This window comes from Nasonia vitripennis, chromosome 2, assembly GCF_009193385.2.
Source record: "Nasonia vitripennis strain AsymCx chromosome 2, Nvit_psr_1.1, whole genome shotgun sequence".
In the NCBI taxonomy this organism is placed as follows: Eukaryota; Metazoa; Arthropoda; class Insecta; order Hymenoptera; family Pteromalidae; genus Nasonia; species Nasonia vitripennis.
Genome location: NC_045758.1, coordinates 34,544,188 through 34,559,790, shown reverse-complemented (window position 1 = coordinate 34,559,790; position 15,603 = coordinate 34,544,188). Strand labels below are relative to the sequence as shown.

General features: G+C 52.5%; 1 protein-coding gene across 1 annotated transcript in view; it reads left to right on the top strand.

Annotated features, from left to right (window-relative positions):
* Nucleotides 1-15,224, top strand: part of LOC100119025 — a 68,332-nt gene extending 53,108 nt beyond the window's left edge. Inside the window, 5 exon segments of the mRNA XM_032597528.1 lie at nt 3,548-3,692; nt 8,507-8,629; nt 9,830-10,126; nt 12,350-12,380; nt 14,060-15,224. Coding sequence (XP_032453419.1) covers nt 3,548-3,692; nt 8,507-8,629; nt 9,830-10,126; nt 12,350-12,380; nt 14,060-15,224 — 1,761 coding nt within the window.
* Nucleotides 15,225-15,603: the final 379 nt, after the last annotated feature.

Sequence of the window (15,603 nt, the reverse complement as noted above, 5' to 3'; positions counted from 1 at the left end):
TACACGTCAGATTTACAAATCGACGCCGGGAGCTCGTTAAACGCTCATTTTTTCCCTCTGAGTTATATTATGCTCGCGAGTATAATTATCGCATTAAGCGACGCGCGCACAAAGTTGTACCCGCTGCTGAAACAGACGCGCACAGTGGGCGGGAGAAAAAGCCTTGTAGACAGTACAGAGATTAAAAAGCCTCTCAAGAGCAAGCTCCGAAAAACCCTCGAGTAGTACAGCTCCGCACATAACTCACGAGGAGGGAGTCCGCAGCAGACAGCTCTCATTTCTCGCGGCGGCGGCAGCGCAACAAGCAGTAGTACACGGCCGAAGTTCATCAACTCTCTCTCTCTCTCTCTCTGTCTCTCTCTCTCTACTACCACTACTCGCGAGCCTATAGCGCGCTTTTTCAGGGCCCGCGCGATTCCGCGATTGTAATCCCGCTCGCTCAAGTTCGCGTCGCGTATAAATCCGCTGCGGTAATTACACTACTGCTCGGAATTTCAACGGCATAGCCGCGTGTTGCAATATCGCGGGCAAACTTTTCCGGCGGCGTATTAGACGCGAAGATTTAGCCGCCGCGCGACGGGATTTCATTCGTCAGGAGGACGACGTCGCCGAGTAGATGTGTATATGGGAGGAGAGCTGGCAACTCGACTAATTACACGCTTCGCGGCGGCAGATTAAAGGAGAGCGTCTCGCCGCGAGTTTCGATTCCGGGCATGAGTTTGGGACTTTTATTTATTTTATTTTTTCCTCCTCCGCAGCACCGGCGACGAATAAGCGGTGTCCTAATGGATTTTTTCTCCCGGCGAGCTTTTGTGTTGCTCGCCTACAGGGGGGGCAATAATTCGGGCGCGTACGAATAACCGACGGGAATACTAATTTGCGATGTACGCCGCTGCCGGGTTCCGGCGGATCGAACGCGCGGCTCGAAAAAGAGGCTCGCGGCCGGGCTTCGAAAGCTCCCGCTGCTGCTGCGCCGAGATGCAATTATGATAAACGTAAGAGCTTCTTCCGCGCGCGGCTTACACAGAAAAGCAGCAGCTGCTGCTGCCCCGAGAGCCCAGAGCCAATTCCGCTTCCCCATTTTCGACACAGCTCGCTCGTCTCTTTATATACCTGTGTGCGTCTGTTTTCCACTGCGGAGATAGTTCGCTTTTTCCCCGACGAAGCCGTATTTACATGTGAGGCGGGTGACGCTGAGAATTTAACGGAGACAGCTGGAGGATTGATTTATGGTTATTTACTAGAAAGTGTATAGCGTAAAGAGTTTAATGACGGGATTTACAAGTTTAAAAGAAAATTTGTTTCTACTTTACCGCCGCCTGTACCTGAATACTCAATCCGCAGTATCCTTGGCGCCTCCGCGATCCATTACAATTACGTCGAATCAGCGCTGCTGCTGCTTCTGTGAAAAAGTGACTCGAGCCTGGGATTAATCAGAGGAAAGCCGATAGATAATTACGCGAGGGAGAGAAAAAACGTCCTCGTCGCATTTCCGATTCCGAATTCAAATGAGTCCCTTCGCGCGTGATTAGAATTCAATAAGCTACACTATGCGCGACGCGAAATCGGTCTTCAGTTTCGAGCCTCGAATGTTAATTCGCGAACCTCGTACCTCGCTCCGGTGTGGAGGAGCGGCGAAAAAAAGCGTCGAGTGTGGATAATTAGGAGCCGCGATAAAAATTCTCCGGTGCGCGGCAGCGGGAAAGGACACGAGAATATAGGTGCTGTCTCTCTCTTGGGATATCGATCTGCGTTAAGGGCTGATTCATCCCTCGGCGGGTGGGAGTAGTCCCGCGGCCATCGACCCGTGTCTTGGCCATTGCATACCGTGTGTCCTCGGAGGCGCATTTCTGAGCAGCGACGAATGAATTGTGAGCTCGGCTTTCTCTCTCTCTCTCTCTCTCTCTATTTACCCGAGGTGCGCGGCTGGGAAATGACGCAGCTTTGTTTATGTTGTCTCGGAATTGAGGAAGAGCTGTTTGCGCTCTCTTGTGCGGGAATTGCCTCGCGCGAGCGAGTGGTCGACGTCCCGCTGTGGTCGGCCGGCGTGTTCCACGTACGCGAGTCGTACAATTTTCGAAGAAGCCTGTGACCCAAATCCCGATCCTTTTTCTCTTCCGACGAGGCACTCTTCTTCTTCCGCTGCCGCTTCTTCTGCGGGACTAATTTCGCAAATCCTCGGGCTTAACGCAGAACCGCCGGACAAGAGCCGGCGCTTCTTCCTCCCTCCTTTGATCCCAGATTACCGACGTCTCCACACATAGCTTCATACGCGCGGCGGACATATCGTTGCCGTGCGGTAGGAGGAGCTGAAGAAGAAGAAGCGTCTATAGCACTCGCGAGGCAAGCAAGAACGACGGCTGTGTAAATGCAGATTAGATGCGCAGCGGGGACGAGCTCTCCCGTAGCGAGAGATGTGTCACCGATCTCGCCGGGTTTCTCCCTGCTTTTTTCTATTGTCCACCCCGAGAGCGATTCTGTTCTTACAATGTGCGAGAATAGCACGACTGCAATATCGCATGGCATGATCGGAGAAAAATAGATCGAGCTCGAATTCGCTGTCTCTCTCAGTATATTTTCAAACAAAGACTAATGCTATATCCGGACGCGCGCGGAGGTATGCATTATTTTCGCCGGTCGCAATAGACCGCAGATACCGCACCGCGGCGAGGTAAAAAAGTCATCGGAGCGTGAATTCGCCGGCCCGAGCCTCGCCATTCAGAATTAATCTTTCCGATTCATCGCGGCAGAAGCAGCGAGTTTATATTTTTTTATTTCGCGCACCGATGATTGAATTGGCCTGTAACGGAGTAGTAGCTGTAAAATAAACGCGTCTGCGCGGTATAAATTGTTGTTGTTGTTTTTTTTTTGTATTTCGACGGGGGATAAAAAGCTTTGCGCGACGCTTTATTTCCGCGGCAACAAATTGCTATAGCCCGTGGGGACGACGAGCGAGCGATAAAAAAAGCCGTCGCTTTTTTTTCGTGAAAATTTCAGAGCTGTCTGGAATTTGTTGTTCGAGGGACGTCTCCTTACTCGCACGAGCATCGGGCGCGAGTCTGATACGCCGTCGATGCAGCGCAATCGGAAGAGCCAGACAGAGAGTATAATACGTGTACAGGAGGAGACTAGCAGCGCGGCAAATTGTTCGCGGGAACGAGTGGATAATTAAATATGGATTATCCGTAGCTGCACGCAAACGCGGCCGACAGCAGCTCGTTTGTACCTGTTAATTGGGACGGAAAGGAGACCGCGCGCGCGCGTTGTGGTGTGCGGTTATTAACGGCTGTCTACGGCCCCCCGCGCGGGGCTGCGATATTTTGCCAGCCGATGTTGCGCAAAGCAAAGAAAGAAAGCTCCCTGGCCGTGTGTGCACAGAGGGAATAGGATAATAAAAGAGAGGGAAGAAAAGCAGCGGAGGAAAGTTGCCGCATAAATTATGAGCGCGCGGGATAATCCGCCGCGCCGACGACAAAGTTTCACTTTTGCGCGGCCACGTATTCAGCAGAATTATTCTAAAAATCCGCGCTTTTTTTTCTTCTTCCAGGCGGACCTGTCCTGCCGGAACACGATGCAGAGCGTCGGAGCAATCTACACGCACACCAACTTCGTCACCCTGAAGTACGTGACGGACGCCTGGGGCACCGACACCAACGGATTCCGGCTCGTTATCACCGCCGTCAAAGATCCCAGTGAGTATTGCTCGTAATCGCGTGTAACCTTCTGATACAGCACGCCGGCGATTCGCCTCGAACTTTTCCAATTACGCGCCATCTCTGCGCTCTGCAATTGCAAACGTCAAACGTGCGTTATACGCACGCGCGGCGGGGAATTGATGGATAACGCGCGGAAAAACAACGGACGTTGATGAAGAACCGGGCGCGCGGAATTATTGATGCGCGACGGCGCGTGTGTACCTAAGACACACGGAAGGGAACGCTCTGACAAATCGAACGGAGTTAAACTCGCTGATGCGATTCATAAAAACATCAGCCATTTGCCTGCGCTCACTCGCGCTTAAATGACGCGAAACTCTCGGGCGGAGACGTGTCTTCTGTAAGTCGGCTCGGCCCGAGGGGCTCGAGAAGTGTAACATCTTCGGGGAATTCCGGGCCAAAGGCAAACGGTTTACGATGTGCATCCCGACGTGAGAAATTGCTCAGGCCGCCGGAACGTAACGCGGATTTTATTCGCTTCTCATTGCCGGACACTTTTTGCCTGTACGGAAATTGAAAAAGTTTTCGGTTATACGCTTACGAGAAATAACCCTTTGCGTATAAATATTCGGGACTGCATAACGCAATAGGGTAGTAGCGTATTCGATTTCGCCTCGGCGGCTCTAGCACTCTGTGATTTACCACTTTTCTTTGTTGCGCCCGCGAGGAAAATGCGCTGGAAACATTGATTCATGCGCCGCCGCCGTCGCCGCCGTTCCCGAGACTTCCGTTTCGCTCGAGGCTGTCTCTGCTGCACGTACTTGCGTCTTTCTTTTGCATCTCCCTCTACTTCCATACTTTTCCATTCCGCTCGCAGCTCACTGGCCTATTTTTCCTCCGTCGCGACGACGACGACGACGACGACGACGACGACGACACTTTCTCTTTGATTTCAATCCCCCCGAGTCTGTACGTATAGCTATATATCGATGACGAATCGATCGCTGTCTGCGCCGGGAGACGAACTTTTCCTTCTCAGCTCTTTTCTCAGTCATAATCTCTTCATTGCGGAATTTCGCTCGGAGCTGTGTGTACGCCGTCGCCGCATACGAGATGAGGCCGTGTGCGGCTGGATTTAAACGTTTTAAAACGCAGCGGAGGGGAAGGGAGCAGCATTATTTCTCGCGCAATTTCGGAATTGACTTTTCTCGGTAAACATTTGATCGTTACACGCGCCGACCGCTGGAAAATTTAATTGCGCGTGTGTAATCGCAAATCGCTCCTCGCACATGCGCACCGGCTGCGGCGGCGCAATAAAGATCCCCGACAAATCGCAGTATACAGCTCCGCCGCAAATCTGCCCTACATCACGATTTTGCGCGCGTAATAATAACCGGCGGAATGCTCGGCTGCCGCTGTCTCTGCTGCAGCCGCCCGTTGTGTATAAGGGAAGAATAGTCGGGGCACGATGTATGTGCAGGCGGCTGTCGGGCGATGGAGAAATACCGCCGAGCGCTAAACAGCCGCAGCAAATCACCGGCGGGATAGAGAGAGAGAGAGAGAGAGAGAGAGAGAGAGAGAGAGAGAATTTTTGCAGCAAACTTTCAAGGGGATCGCGTATAATTAGAATGATTAACAGGATCGTTGTCTTGCGCGTGCGCGGATGCAGTTGTTGCGCCGACGCGAGAGCTGAGAGGAGCATTAATCTCTCGGCTCCGCGACAAGTTTTTATTTTGAAAACGTATGGCTTGTCATATTTCGCGCCGCTCGAGAAAAATAGCGCGCGCGCGCGCGCTGATAAATGGATTTTCCGGCTAGTAAAATTAATCTCCCGACGCGCGAGCGTTTTCGGTTAGTGCGCCCTGTAATTGCGAGCTTTTTTTACCGAAGAGCAGCGATATGCATTAATTATTATTGACCGGTTCATAGTGCTCTGCTGCATTACTGGCTCGTCCCAGTGCTCTACTCCCACGCCGAATACATTAAGATTCCCTCTCAAGTCAAATGGACCGCATGAGCGTGCGGTCGCTTACGGCCTGTCTTTGCCGCGATCTCGTAAAAACTGGCAGAGTAATGCATTAGACTGACTAATTATGCCGGCTCCAATAGCTCGGCGAGTCTAATTGACTCCCTTGGGATTGCGCAGCTCGGCCGGAATCAAGCCGGTAGAATAATTTCGAAAGATCCAATTGAGACTAGAGAGAATCGAAAAGTTCGAGCGGAGATAGCTCGCGGTCTCGTATATTCAGTCGAAGAACGCACGCGAATGAAGCTGAGGCGCCGCGGGCGCTGTTTTTCGCGAAAGCCCAATTAGCCTCGATAATTGTCAGAGCGCGCAATTAAACTTTGATTTCGCTCTCCAAATCCATCCGCAGCGAAATGTAATAATGTAATAACCACGTGCCCGCGTATAGAAACGAGGCTCGATAGCTCCGGCTACAGGTCGAGAGGGAAGCTGCCACACGCACGGAAACGTAAATAACGAGGTCGGCTCTGCAGCGGCCATGGCAAACAAATGGATTACCTTGTGTCGGCTTTTGCGGTCGTCCCCTCTGCGATGCGGCGTCGCTCTATCCGCACACGCATCGATGAAGTTCCGAATTTTCTCCTCTACATCTCGATCCGCGGCCTTACGGGCTCCAATTTTCATCCACCGCCGCCGCGGTTTCCGGCCGCACGCGATTGTCCCCTCGCAAAGTCCGCGGTTAGGTAAACAAAAAACGACTCTGGCTAACTTCTCGAGATTGAGTTCCGTCAGCGCACACACAAACCACGAAGCGCGCGTCAAACGAAAGTTTGATTACTTCGTCGTAGCTTCGGCGGTTACAGCAGGGACCAACTCGATTCGAGTGTAATTTATTCCGGCGAGCAAGTTCGAAATGACGAAAAACAGCCGCGGAGTAAAAAAACAGACAGCGAAGATCGCGCGGCCCATCCGAGCGAAACTATCGCTTCCGCGCATACGTCATCCGCGGGCCGCGCGCGTCCTCGACAGCAGACAGCCTGCGAGAGCAGAGAGAAAAGCTCTCGGCATTCCGCTGCGAATGCAATTTCCCTTGCGTCCCTTTTACGATCATCTTTCGCTCTCTGTCGGGCCATCGATCGCGCCGGCAAAACCATGTAATAACGCCCGCGGCACACAGCTGCGAGACTCCTGACTTTTCCCCCGATGTTTGCGCGCGCGCGCGTGTGTGTGTGTGTGATATCGCTTGCACATATTGATTCTGCGCGATTTCGCGAGAGAGAACAACTCGATATCGCTCGCTAATCTTACGCGAGCTTTGACCTCGCGCCCGCATAGCTCTCGACGCACAAAGCCCGAGATTCCTAACATCCTCCACTAGCGGCATGCGAACGCGCCGTGCAAACGCATTATTTGCTCTCGTGCACTACCTCCTCGCGGTGATTTATCTCCCGAGAGAGAGAGAGAGAGAGAGAGAACGTTGTGTTCAACGTCCGTCCGTCCGAGCGTATGGAAACACACGCGGTATACTCGCTCTTTTCGCTTCCTAATTGTCTGACGCACAGACTCGGGGGCTTGTTGCTATTCGCGATTTACTGCTAATTACGTGCGGCTACCGCTGCGATGACGCTATACGGAGCTTTTTCGTCGCTGCTGGATTTTCTTGCGCACCGCGCTGTAAATCAAAGTTAACGCGCTGACTTTTGACGCCGCCCGCGCGCTGTAAACCGCGTATCGCGGGGGGGGTGGCTTTGTGCACATCAGTTTTTTTGCTCCACGCGCATGTACGCGGAAAAATGTAAAATCGCGCAAAGTGTCAGGGATGAAATGTAACTCGGCGCCGTTAATACCGCTGAAAATATTCTCCGCTGTATTATACGCGAGCTTATCTATTAAACGGAAACTCGTACACACAGGCGTGCGGGGGCGAGGAAGAAAAAACATCAGCGAAACACAAAACGAGCCATAAATCGTGCAACTGCAGCGGCAACCCGAACGTATAAACATTTATTAACTGCGGCTAATCAGATTACGCGCGCGCTGGAGCTTATCCTGCGCGTTTTTGCCCGCCAAACTTTTAAATCGTAATATACACTCGGCGGACGACTGCCGCGGGGAAAACAAAGCGAAACAAGAACGAGTAACGCACACGCAACGAATTATGAAGCCGCGGTATCGGGGAGCCCCGAAAAGTTCGCAATTCGGCTCATCGAGAGCAGCAGCGGCCGACAATGCTTCGAAATTTACGCCGCGAGCACGCTGCGCGTATGCCAAAGTTGGCCGACGGAAAACAATGAGCCCGCTGCAGCTATAAAATCGGGCTAATCGTCCCGCGCAATATCCGCAACGATAAGCTGTTTTTCAGCCGTCCCGACGCCGATATCGAAAACAGCGCGAGTATAATCAGGTTCCCACCTCGGCATCTCTCGAGTAATTGTAATTATGTTCGCACGTACGCGCGAAAGGGCGCTCGAGGCCCGAAGAGGTTTTAATAGCCGGTGCCAAGGCGCGAGGACATCGAGAGCGCGCACGCGCGTAATAAGTAAGTTAGCCCTTTCGCAGCCGGAGAGAGCTGTGGATTTTTCTCGTTAACGCCAGGGATGAATTTGCCCCGGGTAAAGGCTCGCTGAAAATTTAATTCCGCGCGCGAGTTCTTACCCCCTCCCGCTGCTGCCACTGCTGGGTCTATAATGGAACTTTACGAGATGCTTTTACGGCCCTGAAAAGTTATTCCGCGACGTCACGCTGCGTACGGCTCTCTCTCTCTCTCTATCTCTCTGGGACAAAACGTATTACGAAAGCTAACTCGATTCTCTCTCCGATCAATCGGACGTTGTATGGATTTTGCGTACTAATGCGATCATTATTACCCTTTCGCCTGTTTCAGAGCACGCCTGCAAGGATTTCCGCTGCACGCTCAAGGAGTTCTGCATAGACAACGACCTCGTCTGCGACGGTATTAGTCACTGCGAGGACGGCTCCGACGAGGCAACCTCCACCGTCTGCGTCAGTGAGTATATGTTCCAAGTTGGGGATAGCGCGGAGTAACTAGTATACGCATACATCCGGATGAGCTGCTGCTACGTGTACATTTATCCCGATGCAATTAACGTCTAAAGTAATCGCTTCCAGGATATGCCGCCGCTGCTCCTGCTGCTGCTGCTGCTGTTTTGCGCACGCACGCGTTTATTGATATAATACCGGCGCCGGAGTTATGCGCCGCAATTAAATTTATCGCGAGAAGCAGAGAAAGCTCCGCGCGGACGTTTTATTTCGTTGATAATTAATTGGAGCGTTGGAAAGGAGCAGCTCGCGACTCGTTCGATAATAAGGGACAAGTGAAACACAACGGCCTCATCGGAGACAGGGATTCTTTATTACAAAGCACTGGATAACATCGCTTGAATAACACATTAATGGTCGTCGCTCTTTTTGCACGTCCGGAAGCACGAGGCTATACCGCCGCAGAAGGCTCCGCACATGTTGAGAAAGGCAGTGACGAGGAGGACGAAACAGTCGCACAGTATGAAACACATGTTAGCGCGATGCCTGTGTACGTGCAGCTCTTCAATAGAGAAGCATATTCAAAGGCTCGTCGGTGCAGCGACGGTCAATCTGGAAAAATTGAATCCAATTGAAAAATCGACTCACCTCCGTATATAGTAGAGGTGTGACAGAGAACAACTTTACCACCTCGAATTATCCGGTCAATTCCGAGCGAGCTCGCTGATGGGCTTTTGTGCGAGAGCTGACGACGTCGTCGTTGAAAGCGCGCCGGCCGACCTGACAATGAGCCCCGGGATCGAGAGCAGCGGCAGCAGCAGCTACTAGTATTATAACTAACACCTCTCCGAGGCCGCCGCGAGGCGTCAATTCATACGGCCGCGTTTACGTAGTCAGCTCGTTCTCACTTGGGTGTCGCCGGGGTTAATAATAGAGTTATTATAGGGACGCGAGAGACGCCTCGGCGTTACGTAAGCAAACCAGCGACGCTTTTTTTTTTCTCTCTCTCTCGGCATATAACACAGGGCGGAGCGCAAACGAAGCGCGAAATAGCAAAGAGCACGCGGCGAGCAATTTGCGAGCTTTTCCAGAAGAATACGCGGCGCGCTGTCGAAAGTTGCAGCGCAAATGAAAGCGCCGAAATCAGGTTAGCGGCGCACCGCAGCCGCGAGGGCGAAAGCTTCAAGCCTCTATCATGATTCCGCAGACACGGAGGCGTCGACGATCCTGGGGATGGAGAGCACCTGGTTCGCGATGATGATGGTCTGCCTGGTCCTGGCCACTGCCGGCCTCGTCACCGCCGGCATCCTCTGCTTCTACAGGCAGCGCGTCCTCACGCCCAGACATCTCCACAACGCGCACAACGTCCAGGGACATCCGCCCGTCAGCTATCCACGTGAGTCTCTGCAACTTTTCTTTTGCTCCTTCTCTTCACGTGCGTAGCTTGCACCGCAGTCTCTCTCTCTCTCTCTCTCTCTCTCTCTCTCTCTCTCTCTCAGCCCTCGCACAAACACACACACACACACGGCGGCGCACGGAGATCAAAGGGATTACGCGACATTTTATTTGCTCTATTTGTTTAGCCGGTAAAACGTGTGCCAGCAAAGTTGGTCGCACGCGCGCGGTTCACTTGGTTTATTAAATTATAAATTGCTTTTAGAGCGCGCAGCTTGTTGTTGCTCTCTCTCTCTCTCTCTCTCTCTCTCTCTCTCTCTGCTCCTCCTTTTTCTTCTTAAAAACGACGTTGTGTGTATACTTTTAAAGGGAAGCGTAATTGCACTTTGTGGGCCGCGGGCTAATTTCAAAGTTTGCGCGCGAGCGCGGGGAAAAAATTGCGAGTATCCCTCTCTTTTCCCAGCGTCAGCGAGCTGTCCGAGCTGTCGGGAGTGTATTACAAGGAGAACATTTACTTCGTTATACTATAGACGATCCCGTAGAGTGTCATCGTTATTAGCGGCCTTTGTACGATTTTCCGCGAGGGCCTTGGGCGTAAACTCGACGTTGGCTCGATCGGGCGCAAAATTACATCTCTCTCTCTCTCTCTCTCTCGCATAAGGGAGATTCAATGGAATCTTCGCCGAGTATACGCCGCACGGCCTTACAGCTCCCCTCGCGCAATGCCGCAAATACATACTGCATATACGTTCAGCGACACCCGTCCCAGCGAATTATTGTTCAAACCACCGAAGCTAATCGACGCAGGTACGCGAGCGCTCACGTAAAAGGCAATTCGGCTCAAAGACGCTGAATAAGGGAGACACGTCATTAGCGATTTCGTAAGCCGCCTTTACAATGGGCCACCTCACTGCAGCGAGGCCGTCTTTTGTTTCGGCCCCGATCGATTTTCAGCTAATGACCGAGTAGATTAATTACCGGCCGTATACGTAGCTTATTATCCCGCGCACCGAGATCCAGCTATATACTCTATCGCGCGGATCATCGCGTGCGGCCGATAAAAATTGCGCTTCCCGTGCCGACGCGTTAGCGAGATCACAGTAGTCTCAATTAAATGGAGCGTGTCGAGCGGATAACACGGCTGCGGACTGCATCGGGAAATTTACTCGAGTTTCAATCGCTCGCTCGTCTCGGGGCAAATTCGAGCCCAAGGTCAAAAATCGTCCGGCACACAGGACGAATGCCACAGAGGCTCTTCGACTTGACGAGCCAATCGTGCGCCATGCAAATTGTAAAACAAAAGTTAAACGTCCAGGCTGCGCTTGAACAATGAACCGTTTAAGGCGGCTATGCATAAACCTTCGTTGAGCTCAGTTTAGCCAATTCGTCCGCTGGTCGTACTTACGCAACGCTCGCTCGGCTCTGATCTTCATCTTCATCGCTTGTCACGCTCCCATTTATTTCAATTGCTCGATTCGCAAATCCAGTCATTGAGCTGAATCGCGCCGCGAGTATAATGGACCGCAAGCTCTGCGACAAGATCGAGAAGACGCTTGCAAAATAACGCGCGATTCCTTTCGATGGAATAGAAACCGCTGGTTTTTTTTAAACTTGTCAAGCTCCATCTCTCCTGCTTTACCGGGCCGCTGGAGATAACTGGAGTAGCCGTGCAAAAACAGAGCTGCGCAATGTTTAGCAAACGTCGGCGCGCTGGCCCAGTTCCAAAGGAACGTTGCCCTTAGTGTTTTGTCGCCGCCGCGCTCTGGAAATGGAAATAGCATATAGTACGTAACGCGGGATTAAAATTTTCGCGCGATATTTTTGATACGGGGAGAGTTTGTTATTTAATTAACAGCCGGTGCGCGCATTTGCAAGTTTAATTATAAGTCGTAAACGCGATTCTCGTTTGCGCAGGGACTTGCCTTTTCTCCGTCGTTCCGTTTGCAATTCTGCTCTCGTAAGATGAGAGTATTCGAGAATTCATATATAATTTTATAAACGAGGGTGGCGCTATTTATTCACGAACTCGCGCGAAGAGATAGTCGCTCGAATATTAAACGGTTTATCGTACGGAGATAATCGGAGGATCGATAGTCGGTACTAAAATAAGAAGCCGCGGAGTAAGCTACATTCCGCGCGCGGAGTATTAAACCGGTGTTTTATTTTTTAGTCGCGTCCCGATAATCGATATCTATGTATACTCTGTCACAGGTCGATTTATAAATGTGCACCTCTTCACTGCATTCATCACGAGTACGTGGCGTCCATCTGGCAAAGCGACGTTTAACGGCTCCGACGATTACTCCTAATACGTTTTTCAGTGTACTTTAAGCACCGAGATAGCGCAGATTTTTTTCGCGATCGTTTGCCGTCTGGCACGTGCCCGGCGAGTCTATTTACCGAGCGAGCCGTACTCGCGCGTAAATTTCACTTTTTCGGTCGTCAAATAGCGGCCGGGCCAGGTTTCACTCGTCGGAATGCGGAGAGCCAAAGTCCAAAACTAACGGAAACGAATGTAATCCAATGTAACCGAGTTTAATGTTGAGCGTACGCTCTCGGGCTCGTTTCGACGAATGTATATCTAATAGAACAAGTGTAGAACGCTCGAGAGCGATGAAAAAATCCGAGAGTACTGACCCAGTGGCATATATTTAGCGCCATATAGCTCGCGCGAATCCGACGATCGGACTCGATTAATTAAGATTTCCAGTCTCGAGCGCACGTAACTGGGTCGATGAGTACTGCACACAATGCCGGAGAGTAAGAGTAAAATTCGCGAGGAGAAAGTCGCGTACGCGCAGGTCGAAAATCAAAAGCAGGAAGGCCGTTTCACTGCTCGCCACGTTTTACAGGCTGTATACGCGGAAATGCCTTCCCCGCTTCACTTCTCTCTAATAGCGCAGTCCTAATGAATCGCCGCGATGGGAATTTAAGGCTTGCCGCGATTTCTTCTGATTCTTATCCTCACGTCGACAAGGAGTCCGTATCGAAGTAGGTTTACGAGATAATTTTAGACTGGCGACGGAGTGAAAATAGTAAAAAAATCCCGACGAGAATGCGCAGTCGCTAATACGTGTATTTTCGCGTAACCGGTACGAAGCCGTTCGTCGCCTTATCGATTGATTTTCCCCGCGTGTAGCCGGACGATAAGCCGGCAGCGGTGCAGCACTCGCCGAGTGCTCGCGGTCTTATCTCTGCCTCCGTCTCGTGTATACATACATGTGAGGCTAATGACATCGGGAGAAAAATCGATCGAACTTGGCACATTGCTACCCACCCACCGACGAGCTTATCTCTAATGCTGAGTGAGATGTCCAAATAAAGCCGACCGATCGGGACGTTGCGCGAGTACACGCTAGTCGCTCTTTTTTCCTTCCTTTGTTCCGCGCGCTATTCATTCTCCCTCGGCGGGCTCGAATTGCCGCGCGACACGCGAATCTCGAATCGCGATCGGTCAATTTCTATTAAGGCTTATCGGCCGACGGCTGAAATTCGATGGCACCTCCGCGCGCTATCGGCTTCGGCTTTCGCGCGAAACATGGAATGCGATTCATAAATATACATTGGAATGCGTTTTTAATCGATGTCTCACTGGCCGGCTGCTGAGTCGGACTGCGACGATGATTGCTTAACGCGATATTTAATACTCGATATGGTATGTGCCATCATGACCCGTAAAAATCACAATCACGCCCGCATCATCTGGCGATACAATCACTCTCTCTCTCTCTCTCTCTCTCTCTCTCTCTCCCTTCGCGACTAGCTGCTTATCACGCTTAGATAATCCAGCGCGCACCGATAAAGACGCGGCCCCAGAACCGAATTTTCACCGGCCACATATCAGTCTCGCCAAAACACTCACCACGGAAGCGCGCACTCGCTGCACACGCAAAAGTACACTCGCGCGCGCACACGTCACACGTCACGCGTCAACAATGTATGCGGCGGCTTCGGCGGCAGCGGCGGCGGCGGCGGCAAACGAAAGCGTGAGCGCCGCTGGCCGTGAAATGAGCCCGTCATTGTCGCCGTGGCCGCGGTCGAGGCGAGGCGAGAGCGCGTCCCCGAGTAGAACGTCAAGGCGCAAGAGCTCTTACGGATCGACTCCAGGCGACGCCGCTGCCGCACTCCCGGAGATGGCCTGGCACCAGGGGCCCAGCGCCAGGCGGCTCATCGGCCTCTCGCTCGCCTGCTTCATCGTCTCCACGACGCTGCTGCACCAGGTGCTCAGCCAGAACCTCGGCTTCGAGGAGCGCGTCGAGGAGGGCCAGTACGCCCTGCTCCCCCGGGACTTCTTCATCGGGCCCTGCCTCGTCAACACCAACCAGACCTGCCCCGACCCCGAGGTCACCTTCTACCTCTACACGCGCTCGAACCTCCGGCTGGCCCAGCAGATCCTCGTCAACGCGACCGACTCGAACCTGGCCGAGACCTACTTCCGGCCCAACAAGCCCACCAAGATCATCGTGCACGGCTACAACTCGGACATGCAGCTCGACTCGCTCGTCGACATCCGCACGGAGTACCTGAAGAAGGGCAACAGCAACCTCATCATGGTCGACTGGCACAGGCTCGCCGCCGGGCCCTGCTACCCCATAGCCGTGCACAACGTGCCCCACGTCGGCGCCTGCCTGGCCCAGATGATCCAGCGGCTCAGGGAGTTCGGCGCCGTGGACATCCACGTGATCGGCTTCTCGCTGGGCGCCCACGTGCCGGCCTACACCGCCAACAAGCTCCGGCCCTACAAGCTGCCCCGGGTCACCGGGCTCGACCCGGCCATGCCGCTCTTCGTGACCGTCGGCAAGGACGAGAAGCTCGACGCCAGCGACGCCGAGTTCGTCGACGTCTTCCACACGAACGCCTTCGTCCAGGGCAAGATCGAGCCCAGCGGCCACGTGGACTTTTACATGAACGGCGGCGTGAACCAGCCCGGCTGCTGGGAGAAGAGGAACCCCTTCGGCTGCAACCACCACAGGGCCGCCATGTACTTCGCCGAGAGCATCAACAGCCAGCTCGGCTTCTGGGGCTGGCCCTGTCCCGGCTTCCTGGCCTACCTGCTCGGGCTCTGCCCGCCGAGGTTCCCCGCCATTCTGGCCGGCGAGCCCGTCAACCGGAACTACCGAGGCTTCTTCCTCGTGAAAACGAAAGCCAAGAGCCCGTTCGCCGAGGGAATATTCACGCTCGAGCCGATGCCCGGAATGGAGACGTGATTCGCGGCTGCCCGTCTGATGTATGATGATTTCGAAAGTGAAACGACCAGGACGGCGTCCTCGTGCGTCGTTGTTGTGGGGAGTAGCTGTATAGACAGCGACGAGCATATATTTAGATATTTTTAGATATTTTTAGATATTTCTAGATATTTTTATACGGACGATTGTGAACGACTGAGAATGTTTTTTATTTATATTTACAAAGGATCGACTTGAATTATGTTATACGATATTTATTTGAAACCAACGGCTCACTTATGCGATTGAACTGTTTTTCAAAAGAAAGTTCGACCTACATTTTACGCACGTGTCATAAGCTACGTGAAATTTTTTAGAAATTTCGATTTACCAATTAATAATGAAGTCAGTTGTCAATTAC